The 18,626-nt window shown below is 48.5% G+C and overlaps 1 protein-coding gene across 1 annotated transcript; it reads right to left on the minus strand.

Moving 5' to 3' along the window:
• Window positions 1-167: 167 nt before the first annotated feature.
• On the minus strand, window positions 168-14,234 carry EIF3D (eukaryotic translation initiation factor 3 subunit D). Its single transcript, XM_081311406.1, has 15 exons — window positions 14,081-14,234; window positions 11,889-12,021; window positions 11,566-11,611; window positions 10,592-10,728; window positions 9,921-10,006; window positions 9,353-9,425; window positions 6,225-6,337; window positions 5,540-5,672; window positions 4,583-4,730; window positions 3,766-3,896; window positions 3,033-3,118; window positions 2,793-2,922; window positions 1,247-1,389; window positions 781-1,064; window positions 168-309 (listed from the first exon to the last, which is right to left on the minus strand). Exons 2-15 carry the CDS (start codon window positions 12,009-12,011, stop codon window positions 296-298), a joined length of 1,647 nt encoding a protein of 548 aa, XP_081167532.1. The 5' UTR covers window positions 12,012-12,021; window positions 14,081-14,234; the 3' UTR covers window positions 168-295.
• Between the last annotated feature and the right edge of the window lie 4,392 nt (window positions 14,235-18,626).

The following is an 18,626-nucleotide window of genomic DNA, read 5'->3' on the forward strand; positions in this document are numbered from 1 at the left end:
CCTACGAAAGGACTATTTTGAGGGATTCCAAAAGGACACTCTGGGAAATTCATCTGTACCAGGAGCGACTCTAGCAATGCTCAAGAATGAAGGCCAGACAGAAGCAGCTGGGCCTCACTCCCTAACCCAAGGGCTGCTGGGAGGAGGAAGAGGCAAACGATGAGGGAAAGAGACCAAGAAGACTTATACTTTATTCCATCTGCCGCAGGGCAGAGGGCAGGAGTCAGACAGACCAGGCACCAAAGGCCCTCCTAGGCTCAGCAGAATCAAACTCCAGTGCCACACCACCATCTGGTTAAGTTTCTTCCTCTGAAAGACACAAAATGTTAAAAAAGAAATGAGCCACACTGTGTGACGTGATGTGCACTCTCCTCTGTGAACTGCTGGTGAGCTGCTTCTGAGGTCCAGTGCCTCTACTCCCAAGTTGGCTTTTGGGAACCTCGTGGGGCTGGGATATTCTTCAGTCACTGGCCAGTGAGGCCTGAGAGGGCCTCCATCCTATGTGGCCAGAGCCCACCTTTCCTGTCCAGAGCACCAGCTATAGTCAGGGACCTCCACAGCCTAGCTCCCCCAACCCTAGCAGCTCCTCCAAGGACCTGGCTCCCCTCAGTGCCTTATGTTTCTGAAGGCTCTGGAGGAAGCTCTGGGAGCTGGAGCGGGTGCTAATGTCCCAGGGACTCTCAAAAGGTTTTTATCAAGGGTGACTGTGCCAGTGGCTCCACGGTTCGCTCCCTTGCCAGCCCCCAGATCCCTGAGACTTGAGAGAGGCTCGCCACACACCTTCTTCTTCCTCTTCCTCCTCTTCCTCGTCCTCGTCGTCCTCATCGGAGCTGAAAGTGCCATCAGGCAGGCTGTAGACTCGGATGACCTGCTTGTTGGGGTCCTTGAGGATGAGGTACTTGCCCTCCTCCAGCTTCATGCAGATGTCGATGACGCAGCGCAGGATGCCCCAGGCATTCTCCACGCTCAGGTTGATCTGGCTGGCGAACTCGTTGGGCTTGAACTGCTGGGTGCCCAGGATGACATGGCGGGAGGAGTCCTTCACATGGTAGCGAGACACATAACTGTGGGGAAAGGGATGTTAGTTTCAGGAGCGGGTGGCACAGAGCCAGAAGTGCTGGGGGTCAAATGTCAGTTAAATGGTGACACCTTGTTTGCTGCTCTCCTCAAGGGAGGAAGGAAAAGATAAGACTCAGTCTCTAGCCTCTCAGAAGGCCAGTCCTTGGCCCCCTGCTGGGAATCTCACCCAAGCTTGAGGTACTCTGATCCGGCCAGCAGAGCGCAGCAGGTCCATCGGGCTAGCTTGTAGCTGTTATTCTTTAGCTCAGTGGCAATGACAGCCCCACGCTGAGAGTCCAGCTTCTGACGCCAGTCAACGCCATTGCAGTGCTGCAAGAGGAAGGCCCAGTTAGAGGTGCAAGGCAGGGCCTCCGCTCCCAGGGCCCAGGAGTGCCTCTGGCAGAGGGACTTCCCTGTCTGCTAACTAGGGAGCAGGGAAGGACGCGGCTGATCAGGATTAATACTGTCAGCACATGGAGACAGAGACAAGGTCCCCCTTGCATAGTCTGCTACACAGCAGCTACTCAATGGGACAATCCTTTCCTCTAGGCGCTATCCAGATGGGATGGACACACAGAAGTAAAGACATGGAGATGGCATCAAGTGCCATATAAACCACAGAAGCACTTGTGCTATGTGGGTGCGATGGTCAACCGAGCGAAGGCATTGGCAAAGGCTGCAGGGGAGGAGCTAAGTCTGAGGCTCCACAAAAGCGGGCACACGTGGACAGCAGAAAAGGACCCTAGTGGGGTCTCGGGGCACCTTAATTACAGATGTGGGCAGCTGGGTTGGTCCAGGGTGAAGTAACTGGTCAGAGGTCACATGGTGGAGGTTTCCAATCCTTCTTGGTTCATTGCAAAAAATAAACATACAAGTTCATTTTATTAGCCAGTTAGTTCCAAACTGACTAGGAGTGTGGGTTTGGTGAGGCACCAAAGAGCCCTTCCCTGATCTGTGCTGGGCAAGGGGAGCAGGACACTGGTAGGCATAGGAGGAGCTGTGGTTACAGAGGGAGGTCAGGAGGCAGGCAGATGTAAAACACGAGTGAACAGGGCCCTGTGCCTGGCGATGTCAGCGAACCAATGAGCTGAGTGAGAAAACAGAACAGAGAAGGCCGCTGGCCCGCAGCCAAGGCCACAGCAAACTTTCCTTGGTGCTTTTCTGCAGGTGGGGGGCCAAGGGTGCAGAAGAGATGGCCCCAGTGTTCTCCTGCTGAATCAAGTGTCCTGGAGAGTGGCAAGGAAAGCCCATGCAGCACAAGCCTGGGCCGTCTGAGAACTACCAATGGCCCAGCCACCAGGGACACAGCGTGGGGGAGGATGGGGAACACGTCTCTTTCTAGGTATGTCTGTGAGTCGGTTCTGAGCTGGGTCTTAGGGTTTTAGAGTTCATGGTGAAGGAACTGGATAAAGGGATCAAAGCTAGAGATGGCAATGGCTGGAGTAAGGAGGCGACAAGGAGAGCTGCTGGGCCTGCAGGAAACTGCCAGCCCAGACAACAAAAGAGTAGAACCAGATGTGCAGAGAGCAGAAGGTAAGAGGTGGCCAGACAGAAGGTGGAGGAAGAAAGTGCTGGAAGAAGGGGGTGTGGGTATGCAAAGCAAGCAGAAGTGTTCCCAATGCTGTCAGCTGAACCCTGCCCCCCAAGAGGAACTTGGCGGGGAAAACTCTGCTGGCTGTGACAGTGCACACGGTAGGGAACAGACATGGAGGTGTGCGGGGGCGGCGCCTCACCCTGGAGTCCCACTCGTTGAGGGTCTTGATGTTGATGAAGGACACCTCCCCATTGGCTCCGGTCATGACTCCGTCATGCTCACAACGGACAATAAGGTCAATATCGTCTCCGAGCTTCCACCTTCGGTAACTGCAGTGAAGGAGGAACTCATTTGGTCACTGACACCCTCCATTTCAGGTGCATACCCCCAAACAGGCTCTTGTCTCTGTTCCCAGTGGCCCTCCAGGGAGCTGACGTACCGGTAAGCGACAGAGGCGATTTCATTCTTATCCATGTCGTCCTCCACAAACGGATTTGGGTTGGGGAAGTTGTATCTTTCCTTCCCCTGCAAAAATGACAAAGCTGTCACAAGACAGTGCTAACTCTGTTCCTAACCCAAACAGCCAGACCCAGCATTTCTATCCCTGGCCTGGGGCCCTCAAGGAGACTCTGAGCTCACTGTGCTTTATGTCTGCTTTACCACCACCCCCCCCCCCGGGTTGTCAGCACCCAGCGGATTAGAACAATGACCCAGCAGCCCTGCTCTCCCCTCACCATGGCACAGAGGCTACCAAGTCACACCAACATGGTGTCCATTATCTTTCGTCTTCCGCTACAACAAAGCTCTCTAAGGGCAGAAGCTCTGCTTTGTTCCCTGCTCTGTCCACAGGACCTGAAAGGATGCATCTGTACTACAAATTTTTTAAAGAACTGAAGGAATCTTCACAACGTGTCTGTGCGAGACAAGCATTATGGGTACTGTAACTTAACAGAGGAAACATGCCTGAGGCTCTGGCGCTAGCAGGTGGTAGACCTACAGTTCGAAATCGGGGAGTCTGACTTCAAGGCCTGAGTTGCAGCCTCTGCTACAGGCAGGGAACACACCGGTCCCCCTCGATCAGCCCCACAGTCCCAGGGCCTTGTGGGAAGCGGAGGCTCAATACACGGGAGTCAACTAAACCGGCACGGTCAGCACCCAGGTGCTTGCCTCACCATTCTCAGGCACTGTTGGGAGAAGTTGTGGTTGATGTAGGTCGCCTCCATGGCCAGGTTGCGGGGCGAGTTAAAGGAATTGCCTTCATCCTGGGGGGGTTCATTGGCTGTCTCACTCACAGTCAGGAGGTCTGCAAAGGGGACATGGTCACACAGGATGTAACCAAGAGTCTCTGACAACATGTACAGCACCCTAAGGGATGTGCAGACCCAAACCAGAGGCCCTTCCCCCCAAAAACCGCCTTCTACAAGCCTGGTCCCCTAAATGCAGGACACACAGCAGGAGGGAGCAGCCTAGAGACCACCTGACAGTGAACTCAGTCACAACCAAAGTCAAATGTGCTCTTGAGGAATCCCAAAGTGTCAGAAGCACATTTGACTTTGATAGCTTTTTAACAAGGGAGCAACCTCAGACTTCAGGCTTGGAACGACTTTGCTTTGCTTTCATATTGCCATTTTTCTGAGTGACTGATACTCAATATGAATATGAGTAACACACAAAGGCAGCAGCAAAAAGCATCAGTCTAGAAAAACATTAATACGAGGAGGGTCTGAGAGACAGGAGAGGCCAGAACACCTGCGATGAGTGGCAGCTGAGGCCTGGTGGGGTGCTCTGAGAAGGGACCAGCAAACTCACGTTCCCGAGCCTGCAGCACCAGCCCCTTCCCCATTCTCAAGGAGCTGGGAGGGATGCCCATGAGCCATCGCCACCCCAGGGGACAGACCACCTCCTACCCCTCTTTTAGTACCAGGGAACTGTTCTGAACCAACAAAATCTCCCAAGGCCTCTGAGCTGCTTCCCAGACAGGGTCCTCACCAAAGTCGGAGTTGTCCCTCTTGTCAAAGAAGAGCTTGGACCCAACTCTCTGGACGACAATGTCCCAGGAATACACAGAGCGGGTACAGCTCATCAGTGTGGCCAGAATGGCATCGGTGGCAAACACATTCCCCTGGGTCTTTGCCAGCTGAAAGGAGGACAAAAGGGAGGTCTGAGGAGACTCTTTCTTAGGCCCGACTGCCCAATAGCATGGCGGGGAAGACTCCTTTGCTCATTGCCCCATCTCTAAGAACAAGGACGTCTTTCACACCTACGTGTCCCCCATTGCTTGAGAGGCTGCAGCAAATCAGTGGAGACTCTGCCTGTGGTCACCATGCTGGGCTAAGGTGGAACCACAGGCCATGGCCACTTGTTAGTGCTTCTTGATGCTTCCGCCCTGCCACGATGTCATGCGTAAGAATATTTGCCCACTGTTGTGGATGAGAAAACAGCCATGAAGCTGCTCTCAGGGCAGAGTGGGGGCTCAACACCAGCACGGCTCAAGGTCTACCCTCTATGTGCCTGCCTTCATCTAACTCTAAGTCTATTTAGAGGAATTTGCTCAGGCCAGACACAATTAGCCCTCTCTTTCTGTGGGCTCCACACCAACAGACACCAGCAAATATCAAAACAACACTGTGTCTGTGCTGGACACATGCAGACTGCCAATATAGCGGAACAATCATTTACATGGCATTCGCGTTGTCTTGGGCACTGTAAGTACCCTGGGGATGATTAAGGTGTATAAAAGATCTGCCCAGGTTATGTGGAAATCGTATGGCACTTTCCATTAAGGGACTTGAGCACTCAGCTCTCAGCACTGTGGAGGGGTCCTGAACTGATCCCCATGTGGAATGCGGGTGTCTGTAGTCCCAAGGCCTTTGCTTTTCTGAGGTCTCAGCTATAGGAGCTGAAAGCATCCTAATGGGCAGGAGAGGGCCAGCAGGGCATGCGCACCTTCCGGATGACAGGGTCATCTGTGGTGGTGACGGTGTGGAAGATGCGCTTGATGCTCCGCAGGGGCTTCTCGCTCCTGGTGGTGATGCGGTCAAAGGCTTTGTCGTAGTATTCCAGGGCCCCGCAGCACTCACTGAGGAAGAGCAGGCAAGACAGCAAGGAAAGAGGTGAGCCCACTTTTCTTCTTTTAACCATAGAATCCTAAGTCTTGCCCAGAAGTCTAATAAGAGGAAGGGATGGAGAACAGACATCTGGTCTGGTGTTCTCAAGTCCCATAGGCTCAGCTCCATCCATCTGCCCTTTGTAGTGAGGAGCTCTCTGAAATGTCAGGAGAAGCAGCTGCCCCAAGAACTGCTGTCTCCCTCTCTCTCTGCCAAAACTGAAAGAAATCTGGGGTTTACTATGAGTATATTTCTCCTTGCTTTTTTTTTTCTCTTTCTGCCGCAAGAGATGTATAATTTATTTCTCCTTTGCTCGGGATGCCAGGAAGTTGCAAGAAACCTGAAGTTTAGATTAATAAACTTCTTTCTGCTTTTTGGGTTAGTCTTGATTTTTAAAAATGCACACAATCTCTTTTGAGAAAGTGGCTTCAGATCCTTTCTATAATTACCAGGGCTTAAGGGAACATCCGCAAAGAGAGTCCACCCCCAGGATCAGGGTGGATAGCAGGAAAAGTGCCACTCACATGTCCTGCGGCTCCGAGACTTCCAAGTAGCGCATCTTCATCAATTGAGGGAAATCCATTTCCTCCTTCACCTCCCAGTCACTGCGGACCTCAACTGAAGAGTCTCGGGGTTTCTGCCGTGGGAAACCATTGGAAAAGGGACTTAGAGTCCATGAAAAATATAAGCAAAAGACACTAGGAAGGACACTTATTCAACAAATATGGATGGTACTGGCTGTTTTATGAGACAGAATTCTTGACTCCTGGGAGCTTATAACCTAAAAGGACTGAAGAGATCATGATTTTAAAAACATATAATTCTACGCTTGGGCAATGATTCCACCAGGAACATCCAAAGCTCCTCTCGGGGGCAAATGCATTCCTGTACAGCAAGCACAGATCTGGCAGGTTGGATTCCACCACTGCACCTTCGTGTCCTGACTTACCCGTGCTTACTGTCCTCAGTGTCCACACCAGCACACCAAGGGACGTTACTTAGAATAAAAAGAAAATGAAGTACAGTGGGGCCGCCACAGAGGCAGTTCCACACCTAAGGGTTCTGCATCTGAGGATCGAACAGACCATGGACTAAAAATATTTGAGGGCAGTGGGGATCCTGTGTTCTCAGCTACTCAGGAGGCTGAGGTGGGAGAGTCGCATGAGACCAGCCTGGGCAATGGAGTGAATGCACAGATTTTTTTTTTTTTTGTATTGGGAATTAAACCCAGGGGTGCTTAACCATTAAGCTTCACATCCAGCCCTATTTATTTATTTGGTGGTGCTGGGGATTGAACCCAGGGCATGCTAGGCAAGCACTCTACCAACTGGGCTTTATCCCAGCCCCTATTTTTTATTTTGAGACAGGGTCTGCCCAAGTTACTTAGGACCTCTCTGAGTGACTGAGGCTGAACTCATGATCTCCTGCCTCAGCCTCCCAAGTCACTGGGATCACAGGTGTGTGCTACTGCACCTGGCTCACTTTCTTCTTGTAATTACTCCCTCAATGGTGGAGTACAAAGTCTACTTATGTAACATTTACATTATATTAAGCATTACTGGTTAAGCATTCCTAATCCAAACATCTGACAAGCTCCAAACTTGAATATGAGCGCTAACAAGATACTCAATTAGTTTCTGATTTTGGATTAGGGATGCTTGATGATGCTATTTTAGATGCTATTCTAAAAGAACCCCCCCCCCCCCAAAAAAAAAAAGCCCCAACACCCAAACTGGAAGTACTTCTGGTCTTAAGCATTTCAGATAAGGAATAATCTATGCAGTTACCTAGAAATGATTTAAAGTACCCAAGGGCTGGGAGTGTAGCTCAGTGGTAGAATGCTTACCTAACATGTAAGATACTGGGTTCAATTTTCAGCATTGCAAACAAACAAACAAAAACAAAACAGAAGTAGTGGAGAACATGTGCACAGGTCACATGCAAATACTGTCACATTTTATACACAAGGAGGTGAACACTTGCAATTTTGGTATTCCTCAAGGGATTTGGGAATTAATCATCTGTAGCCACTGCGCCAATACATGCTATAAAATGGATGAAGCTTGAAAACACTATGCTAAATTAAGTTAGCCCTGTCACAAAATATCACACAGAATTTCATTTATGTGAAATGTTCAAAACAGGAAAATTCAGGAGGCACCACAATACCAGAACTTAAACTATACTGCAGAGCAACAGTAACAAAAACAGCATGGTATTGGCATCAAAACAGATACACAGAGCAAGTATAAAATAGAAGATACACAGACAAACCCACATAAATACAGTTATCTCATGCTAGACAAAGGTGCCAAAAACATACATTGGAGAAAAGATAGCCTTTTCAACAAATAGTGGGGGGAAAATTAAAATCCATATGTAGCAAAATGAAATTAAACTCCTTTCTCTCACCCTGCACAAAACCAGATAGAATCAACTCCAAGTGGATCAAAGACTTGGGCACTAGAACAGAGACCCTGTGCCTAAGAAAAACTAGGCCCAAATATCCACCATGTCAGCTTACTGACTTCCTTAACAAAGACCTGTAAAGCACAAGAAGTAAAATCAAGAATCAATAAATGGGATGGAATCAAACTAAAAGCTTCTTCACAGCAAAAGAAACAATCAGTAACGTGAAGACAGAACCTATAGAATGGGAGAGAAAATCTTTCCCAAGTGCACCTCAGATACAACACTTCACAAAATTGATCAATAAACATATGAAAAAATGTTCAACATCTCTAGCAATTAGAGAAATGCAAATCAAAACTACTCCAGAGTCCATCTCACTCCAGTCAGAATGGCAATCATCAAGAATACAAGCAATAATGAATGTTGGTGAGGATGTAGGGAAAAAGGCACACTCTTACATTGCTGGTGGGACTGCAAATTGGTGCAGCCACTATGGAAAGAAGTATGGAGATTCCTACGGAAATGTGGAATGGAACCATAATTTGACCTAGTCATTTCATTCCTTGTTTTATACTCAAAGGACTTGAAAATGTGCTGTATTTATACAATGGAATATTACTCAGCCTTAAAGAAGAATGAAATTATGGCATTTGCTGGTAAACGGATGGAGCTGGAGAATATTATGCTAAGCAAAATAAGCCAATCTCAAAGAACCAAAGCCCGAATGTTTTCTCTGATATGAGGATGCTAACTCACAATTAAGGGTTGGGGGAGAATAGAGGTAATTGGGACTAGACAGAGGGAAGGGAAGGGAGGGGATATGGGGCTAGAACTGATAGTAGAATGAATCGGACATTATTACCCTATGTGCATATATGATTACATGATTTGTGTAACTCTACATCATATAGAACAAGAATGGGAAGTTAAACTCCATTTATATATGATGTGTCAAAATGCATCCTATTGTCATGTGTAACTAATTAGAACAAATAAAAAATATATGCACATAAAAAATAGATTAGTGGTTGTCTAGGGCTGGGAGGAATGAGGTTACTGCTAAAGAGCACAGGGCTTCTTTTTAGGGTGAAGAAAATGGTCTGAAATTGCAGTAACGGTTGCACAACTCTGCAAATACACTAAACCCACTCACTTTTATGGCATGTGATTATATCTCAAAGCTGCAATAAAAAGAAATAAAACTGTACTCCCAGCCAGAATTCTGCCGTGGATACACTACCTGTGACTTTTGGTCCCACTTCTGTCTCACTCCAAATTGTTTCTGGAATTTTTTCTGTAGTCGGATGCGTTCTCTGAAAAGATAGAACATTGTGATCTCAGTGCTGGTTTCTAAGTCAGCGGCCCTTTCTTCAGCTGAACTTCACTATCATCACCGACTTCTCTGAGATGGAAAACGGCCTCCCAGAAAGAGACTAAATGGGCACAAAATGGAGATGCTAGCAGAAGCATGTTGTCCCCAAATACCGACCAGGTGTACTAGCTCAACCTCACAGCTCTGTGAGTACAACAGGGGTCTGTAGGATGCAGCATAAACGGGGCTTCTTATAGTTGTACCTGGTGGGACTGAGACTGGGCAACCCCAGTCACCTCCTGTCTGCCTGTTTCCCTCCCCAGTGGCCATGTCCACTGCAGGCAGTCTCCTCCCTGTGCTACCTGCTATGACTGGCTTTAGGAAAGTCCCCTGACCCCCATGGTGGGAAAGTGAGCCCCCTCCTGTCTGGCCTGGTGTCTTCTGGGAGCAGCCTGTCTGGGAAGGACACCTTGTGCGGGAAGGGTGGGAGCATCACCTCTCTTTCTGCTTGGCACTCTTGGGCAGCGTCTGCAGGTTGAACTGCAACATGTTGCGCCGATCTTTGTCTCTGCGGAGGTTCCGCTGGGAATTAGGAAAAAGCAACCCTGTCAAGACCCTAGGGATTTGGTGGGACTAATGGGAGGTCTTTAGAGTAAGGGTGGGGGGCAAGGCCCAAGCTTCACATTTCACTCTACAGCATGAACAGTTTGGGAGTTTTAGTGGAAGAAGTACTGAAATTAGTCTAGACTTAAATTCCCACGACAGATTTTTCTATTGAAGTAAGTTTACTGGTTGTAGTCGGGCTGCTGAGTTGGTCTCTTTATGTAATAAGATGCAGCCCAACTGGACCATCGACTTCATAAAGTCCTCATATAGCAATTAAGTGAGGTGACGAATACATGGCACCTTTTTATCTATGACCAACACTCATTCTTAGTGGGGGACTATGATGCTGGGGCTGTTGGTGAACAGGTCTCTTATTAAACATGGCCCTGGACTTAGTACAAGTTTACTCCAATACAATCTGTCACTGAATAGCCATTTGGGATTCACTAGAAGACCATGATATACTTTCCTCTCTCATGAATATTCACAAGGTAACATTCAGCAGCAGGCAATGACCAAAGCACAAGCCTCAGATGGAGGGGTTCTCAGCTCAGGCTCTACCTGTGCAAATCTCATGCGGTTCCGCTGGTAGGCTGTCTTCTGGGTGCGTGCTGTATCCACCAGCTGGAAGCTGGTCTCATCCTCCTCATGGAAATAAGCATACTGACTCCCACCACCAAACTGAGAGGAGTACTTATCTGGAGGCAAAGGTGACAACGTAATAACCATCACCCACAGGGCGTTTACATACGCATACGTGCTATTCCAGTCTTGCTCTTTCAAGTGTGGTCTGGGGACCTGGTGCTGACTGGTGTGCAGCCTCCCACCCGACCCCAGATCTACTAAACCAGAACCACAGCTTTAATAAGATCCCCAGTTGATTCCCATGTACGTGGAAACATGAAAAGCCCCAGGCTAAAGAACTTTTCAAGAGTTTGGGGAACTCGAGTTGTCCCATTTCATTCTCCACCTCATCGTGCAAGAATCTGAGTTGAGAGCTTGTGTTTGTGTGTGAGAATGTGGGGCACGCACACCACCACATCACTGTCTGCAGCCCAAGGCAGACATGTCTAGTGGACGAGTGACTCTCTTGTGGCCTCAGCCTCAGGTATCTTAACTTGGCACTCCAGGCAGCCACTGTGTTTCAATTGACACATAAACCTTTTACCTTACTAGGATCTTAAACCACGGGATTTAAACCTGGAGTCCACTGATTGGCTTCAGAGGCTTAGTAAATTCCAAGCAAAGAATGTAAACTGGCAATGTGTTTGATAGATTTTTTGCAGGGTCTAAGACTCAAAGTGGAGAAAAACGCCCATGATAATGGTCCATACTGCTTCAATGAATAAAGTTTTGGAGCTTTTTTTTTTTTTAAAATGTCGTTTGGGTCCACAGTCAAGACTATCCCCTTAGAAACTATCAATCATTGTTAGCATCTTTCCTTTCCTAGAAGAAAGCTTTCAGACAGAGCTTATTAGAAAAAAGGAACAATTCTCCCAAGGCCCCGGTTTGGGCAGCCAGTTGAAAAGACTTACTTGTGTACCTCTTATCTTGGTATGTGGCCCCTGTCCAGTCTGCAACCTATTAAGAGCAATGAAGAAAGAGAATGCTCAGGTCAACCAGGCAAGTCACTGCTGACCCAGAAAGCCCTGAAAGCAAGGGGACGCCATGTGGTAAAGTATCAGAACTGGCTCGTGATGCCTTTGGAATCCCCAGCACTCCCTCCAGAGGTTATACCCTCTCTCAGCTGCTAGCTCTGTAGGGAGCACAGGACTGTGCTTTTGAGAGAATAACTGAAACTCCTGGAGAGGAGCAGTCACAGCTTAAAAGATCCAGACTCCCGCTGGCAGGCAAGTACCTTTCCCAGCCGATCTCCTTTGCTGAATGGCTGGTAGGGCATATCCCGAAACTGCTCAGGAACAGCACAGGGACCCCAGCCTGAGGGGTTGTCCTGGATCACGGGTGTCATGAACTTCGCCATGTTTTTAAACCTTAGAAACAAATAACATGAGTCACTTCATGAAGTAAAGTCTCAAAATATATAACACCCTCATATGGGGTAAAGACAAAAATGCTAAAATTCAAAGAGAGTACACAAACAACCCTCAGCTGTCTAGCTACTTTTTCTCATCTTTCTTTGAATACTTAAAACTCAGAAACCTGCCAACAAAATTGATTTGCCATATTTCATTAATTCTAGGACACTTTGTTTTTCACTGCAAAGGATCTGAAACGAGGCTCCCATTACACCTGATGGGGTGTCAAACCTCAACCGGTAGCTTTTATTTCTTAGTGTCTCATAAGTTAAGGGTGTTTCTTGAGTGGTGTCTTGAAGATTTGATGAAACAGTAACATTTTCTAATGGGTAATAACCACCTTCTGGTTTTCAGAAATATTTTCATCAAGGCATATAATATTTAACTGGGTATATCACAGCATCATTGTGAAAGTTCTTCTAGTTAACAAGTGAAAAAACACCTTCTTTGTAAAATGCCATACAATGACTATTGAGACTTGTAAAAATACATTTAGGCATACTGCTAACAACAACAACAACAACAAAAAATCCTGAAGTATACCCCGAAGTTTGATTTTCCTTTCTTGTTCTTCCAATTTTCTGATACCAAAAGAAATTCTATGTGTTTAGCAGGTGGACAGAGAGCCAGGCACAGGCTGCCAGAATGCCAAGGAGGTCACCATAAGTTTTTGACCAAGTGGTGGCATGCCAAAATTTTCACAAACATCATGCTCTCAGTGTTCACCACACACCAATTCATTCAATCCTCCCAACAATCTTGTGGCCAGTATTATCCCCACTTTCTGCAAAAGGAAACTAAGGCAAAGCGAAATTAAGACACTGCCCAAATTTATAATGCCAGTTGATGGACAAGGTCCCAGAGGCCACACTCTGCATAATGGTGGAACTCATGGAGAGTAAAAAACCAGAGGCTCTCTAGCAGATACTTAACTGTCACTGCCTATCAAAAACCTATGAATTCAGCATCCAAGGTGACACTCTGAAAATGCTCAGGGGAATTCCCAGTCCATTTCCCCATCATTTCCTGGAGGCTGGAAAGCAATCAAAGAGCACCAGCATAGTGTACTTAGTAACTCCAGCCTCCAAATCTGAACTTAAACTAATGGTCTTGAGCAATTCACATTAAATAAATCTTTATGAGCTTCAACCCTGTTCCAGGCATTGCATGCCACATCCTTTAATGTCACTAATTTCTGGCACTCCATTTTAGAAATAAAAATTTGAAGCTCAGACAAATCAAGCAGTTAATCTGCCCATCATCTGAAAATAGTTTTTGACTTCCGGGGTTATCTGCATAACTCCAGCTTTCTTTCATTATATCATAGTCAGGCAGGAAGGAATCTGAAAAAAATTGGGTTTTAGGTGACACCTAACACCACAACGATGTCTTAGACATTAAAATCCAGTTGTCAACAGCACTGTAAAATAATGCGAGCAGAAATGAAATTAGGCCATTCAACTAAAACGATGTGACAGCTGGACTGGCCACAAGGGCAAGGTAGTGAAGCACCAACAGGGCAGTCGGTGGGTCTGGTGGCCATACAGATCCCCGGGCTCGGGTTGGGGTAGGTGTCAGATCAGTGGAATCTGGTCTTCTACCTTTGCCGTCTAAATCACAAAACAACGGAAGGAAAGAAACCTCCGTGAGATATGCTCAAGGCAAGGGTCGAACCGCTCGGCGGGGCACCCAAACACCCCACTAAGAAACTCAGGGAGACTTGGACCCTTTAGAATGGTCTTGTGGCCCCAGTGGCTTAAGTCAGACGATGGAGTTCACCCAGCCCTCGGCCGCCGAGCGGAGTCTAGAGTAAGGGACCTGCCACACGTACATGTCCCGCATCCCACAGTGTGGCGGGCCTGGGACCACTGAAGGAAGATTCCTGCCCCGCCCAACGGAGGGAGAGCGACGGCAGGAGGGGACGTAAGAGGCCTCTTCCGGGAGGTCCCGAAGGCCAGGCTTTACCCGAGCTGAATCTGGAGGTCCGTAGGACCATACAAAACACGCCGCTCACCTGCAACGGCCTCGGCCCGCCCGGATGGCGACAGATGGCCCGGGCCAAAGACTTCGCCAGCACTGCACTCCAAGGAACCGGGAAAATAGGGAACATGCGCACTCAGAGGCCGGCGCCGTAAACGCGACCGGCACTGTCGTAAACGCCTGCCTGCTTCTTCCGGATTCGGCGGAAGAGCGCGCGAGCCGTAAAGCGAAGGCGCACCCGGAAATTCGTCGCTGGTCTTTGCCCTGCGTCCTCTTTAGCCTGAGGCGCCAAGACGCGAGAGACGTGATTACGTCAGACTGCATCCGGGGACGTCCGGAGAGGGCGTTCCCGAGTGGAAATGGGGCTGAACTTGGTGCCGGAGAAGCTGAAGGTGGGGCGAGGCTGACAGCCCCGCTGTGTCCCACAATGCTCCGCGGCCTCGGCCCCGCTGCCTCCCACAGTGCCCCGCGGCGCCCGCGCGCCTTAACCCATAGTCCGCGGTGTGGCTCTGGTGTCCGCGGGAGGCCTAGCTCCTCCGCTCCTGCTACTTCACAGTGGCTGGAGTCCAGGCCCAGCAGGTAGTGACCTGCGAAGTTCAGGCGGCTAGTTTCAGGGCGGCCTCCAGGGGACAAGCCATTGTTCCGCAGCTCTCCAACTTACTTTTCTGAAAAACTTCAGGGTCGCTGATTTAAAAAAATTCAGATTGCAGACCCGGGGATCTGCTTCTTAATCAGCCATGGAGATTCCGAGGACCTTGCTTCAGGGGACAGCAGTGCTGCCCTCTCTGCGACCTGAGTTTGGGGAGTCTGCGGGCTAGGTTTTCATTAAGCCCCGGGTCCTTTCTGCCTGGCCCCAGGTTCCCTTATGTTTCTCAGCCCGTCTCCTTTATCGGACCCTGTATCAGTTATGGGGTCTGATGTCCAGACCTTGCCACTGTGTGGCCTTCACGGCCCTGGGCCTCAGTTTCCTTCTCTTTAAGTTGGAGGTGATGATAAGGGGTTGCTGTGAAGGTCAAAATCAAAATATGTGAAAGTACTTGTAGTTTCGGGTAATTCCTGTATACCACCTGGGTGAACTTGGATAGATTATTTGACCTCTCTAAACGTGTTTATCAGTAAAATGCGAATGTTGATAGCAGCACCCCCTTGCCCCCCAATAAAATGTCTCCCAATCTGCCCATCTTCCAGTTTTGCTCACTTTTGTTAGTGGTGCCTGGTGCATCGTACTCATGTACCAGGTACTTCAGGTACCTTGTCAGGAATCCTGATTGGTAATGGCTTCTCATTTTCTTCCCATATTCAATTCTTCAGTAAGTCGCCTATTCTACTGTCAAAATACATCTTGAATGCTTTACCACTTTCTGTTTGTGATACTGGCGATGAAACCCTAGGCTGCTTTACTACTGAACTACATACATCCCCAACTCCCACCCATACTTTTTTTGAGAATGGAGCTAAGTTGCCCAGCCTGGCCTTGAACTTGAGATCCTCCTGCTTGTCTACAGAGTAGCTGGAATAACTGGCCATCACCATGCCTGGTGAATGCTGTCATTTTTTACCACCATCTGTCTTCATGCTTGGATCCTCTTGCTCCTTTTGGGTTCCTTTTCACATGGTGGTCAAAACATTCTTTTCACAATCTCCTAGCAGCTTCCTATTATGTACTTAGAGTGAAATAGGATTATCTTCCTGTGGCCTGTCTGGTTCCTGTTTACCTTTCAATTTCGCATCCTGCCATCCTGTATTCTTCCCTGCTTTTCTTTTTGCACCTCAAATATGTGGTCCTTATTTCCCTCTCAGCAGGATTCTGCACTTGTCCTCCTGCCTGGTACTCTTTCCTCAGGCTTGGTCTTATTACCTGTGTCTCTGTTCAAGAGTTGACTCCTGCACTGGGCATGTAGCTCAGTGGTGAAGTGCTTGCCTACCATGTGCAAGGCCCTGAGTTTGATTCTCAGCATGACCAAAAAAAAAAAAAAAAAAAAAAAAAGTTGGCTGCTCACGGAGGCCACCCTCCCGGCCACCATTCCTAACAGCTGCTCCTCTGAATTCCTCCTTGCCCTTTCACTCTGCTTTGTTTTCTTCATAATTCTCATCCCTCTCAGAAATATTGTTTCTTTTTTTAGGCTCTGGGTCCCCCTTTAGAGTGGAAGCTCATAGGTAGGGGTCTTGCCTCTCTTACCTAGAACAGTGCCTAATATAACATATTTGTGGAATGGATAGAAATGTGTTTTGTGAGAAGTAAATGAGAAAATGAATTTAGCACATTTTCCTGGGTGCATAAATAAGCCCTCCATGAATGTTTGTATAGTTAGGATCAATAATAATAAATTGTGATGTGTTTTAAAACATAATGGGTATTTGCTTAGACTATGTCTTTTCTTTCTTTTTTTTTTTTTTTCCTGCTGTGGGCCCACAGGCCATCTGCTGCAGCCTCTGTCTCATGTCAGAGTTTAATCATCTTTTCCATATTTTGGCCCAGATGTCCCTGCCCACCCCAGATGGAGAAGGATTTGGAGTGTCCTGTCTCATTCTCACTTATGGGTCCCTGGGCTTGGTTGGGAGACCTTGCCTTCCCCTGGTTGGCCCCCAAGCCTGTCTTTCTGCCTGCTCCTCTGTCTGTTCTTTGCAGGGCAGCCAAATGGCCTTTCTGTGCCTCACTATAAGATCCTCCAGTAGCTTCCCTTTGTCCGAGGGTAGAATCTCATTCACCAGGACCTCCAGGGCCCTAAGGGGAAGCTTCCTGCTGGCAGCCTCCCCATTCTGGGTGACACCCAAACTCCAGATTCCTTCTTGGAGACCCTCAGTCGAGGTTTTTCTGCTGTTTGGATTGCTGGTCCCTGAGTTTTGATGAGCCATGCCCCCATCAAACAGGCATTTCCCGACCAACCCTCTGAGTAGCCTCACCCGCCCTCATTCTCTCTCTCACCTACTTATGCAGAGCTTGCCACGTGCCTGGTACTATTCCAAGAACTTAAATTCCCTCATCTAATTTTCTCTCTATTTTTGGTGGTGCTGGGGATTGAGCCCACGGGCTAGTGCCTGCTAGGCAAGCACTTTACCACTGAGCCATGTCCCCGCCTTCCCCTCATCCTGTTCTCACCACAGCCCCATGAGGTGGGCCTGCTGCACCCCTTTCTACAGATGAGGACATGGAGGCACAGAGGAACGCTCCAGGTCCAACAGTGAGGGTTTCCAATTCAGGAGACAGCCTGGCTCCTGGGACTTTTGTGTATCCTGTTTAGTGTCTTATTGGCTTCCTAGCGTTTATTTCTATTAAAAATTGTCTTGTTGGTTTGCTTGTCAACTGATCATGTCCTCACATGCAATCTTATGTATCTTTTCCACTCTTGTATCCCCAGGACCTAGAATGGATCTTACCCTTGAGTTGGTCCTCAGAAAAGGTGTGTGGGGCTCGTTTCTGACACCTGAGTCCAGGCCTCTTCCTCTACGTGTCTACAATGTTGGGCAGAGCCCTCCATTGCTGTGCCTTCTTCCTGCTTTGTTTTTTTAACATGGTGTCCCCACCTCCTACCCCAGACCCTGGGATGCTCTGTAATGGAGAAGCAGTGCCGTGGGCCAGGGTTCTTCCGGAGTGAGTTTTGCAATGTCTGGCAGACGGACTTTGCCCAAGAAATGCTTAATGAATCCAGGGCCTTTAGGTTCTGCTTTAGACATATGCCATCAGAACCTTAGCCTTCTTGGTGAGGAAGAAGCCCTCCTCTCTAAGGGAGCTTTCACAGTGGCTTCCTAGTCTGGAGAATCACAAATTCTCTTTGGGCATTTGAACGACTGACTTCTCAATATTGCTCAGAATGGCTGATGTTAGCACAGCAATTTTGTTGGCAAAATTCTGCATTTCACTTGAGCCTCGTGACTACAGCATTTTGATACTGATTTTACAGATGGCCAAAGTGCTCAGAAAAGTAAGTTAACGAACCCAAGTCACACAGCTAGTGAGAGGCAGAGCTGGGATTTCATTTACATATTTAACGCACACGTGTGGAACCCCATGTAGGGGCCAGTGTGGGGGACAAGGTGTGCAGGAAGCAGGGTGTTGAGCTGGGTGGCACGGTGCTCTGCTGGCGTGTAGAGGAGGTACAAAGAGGCTAGAGAAGTGGTGAGGGACAATAGGGCGTGTGTTCCAGAACATTTCAGGGCAGCACTTTAAGAGTGAGGGTGCACAGGGGCCTCAGTGAAGAGGTGTCACTGGAGACCAGGAGGATGGGAAGGAGCGGGCCTGGGATCTGGGGAGGAACTGCGGCAGAGGGTCAGGCCCTTTCTGCTCTCACAGGTGGCTTCCACTGGGACTGGGGGATCCTCCTGATCATCTATTTGGTCCACCCCTCACTCCAGGAAGGTGCCCCTTTGTCACTGGGCTACCTGGTTGCTGTCACCTCTGCTTGGATGAGCTTGGTGCTGGGGAACTCACTGCCTTGCTGAGGCTATTGTGCCCTGTGGGTTTCATTTTGGTGAACATTTCCAGTTCCTTTGTCTGGTCCCCAATGTCACTTGGTCACCTAAGTCCCACTTGGACCTCATTTTCCCATGACTTCTACTTTCTTAGATTCTAGCAAAATCAC

This window comes from Spermophilus citellus (assembly GCF_964194105.1).
Source record: "Spermophilus citellus genome assembly, chromosome: 10".
Classification (NCBI taxonomy): Eukaryota; Metazoa; Chordata; class Mammalia; order Rodentia; family Sciuridae; genus Spermophilus; species Spermophilus citellus.

Bases quoted from the DNA above. Each gene is read 5' to 3' on its own strand.
- EIF3D (XM_081311406.1), bottom strand. From the start codon at position 12,011: ATGGCGAAGTTCATGACACCCGTGATCCAGGACAACCCCTCAGGCTGG. The intron at 5,673-6,224 runs GTGAGTGGCACT...GCTCTTCCTCAG, and splicing joins GTCTCGGAGCCGCAGGACAT to TGAGTGCTGCGGGGCCCTGG. The intron at 1,065-1,246 runs GTGAGATTCCCA...CTTTCCCCACAG, and splicing joins TCAGAGTACCTCAAGCTTGG to TTATGTGTCTCGCTACCATG.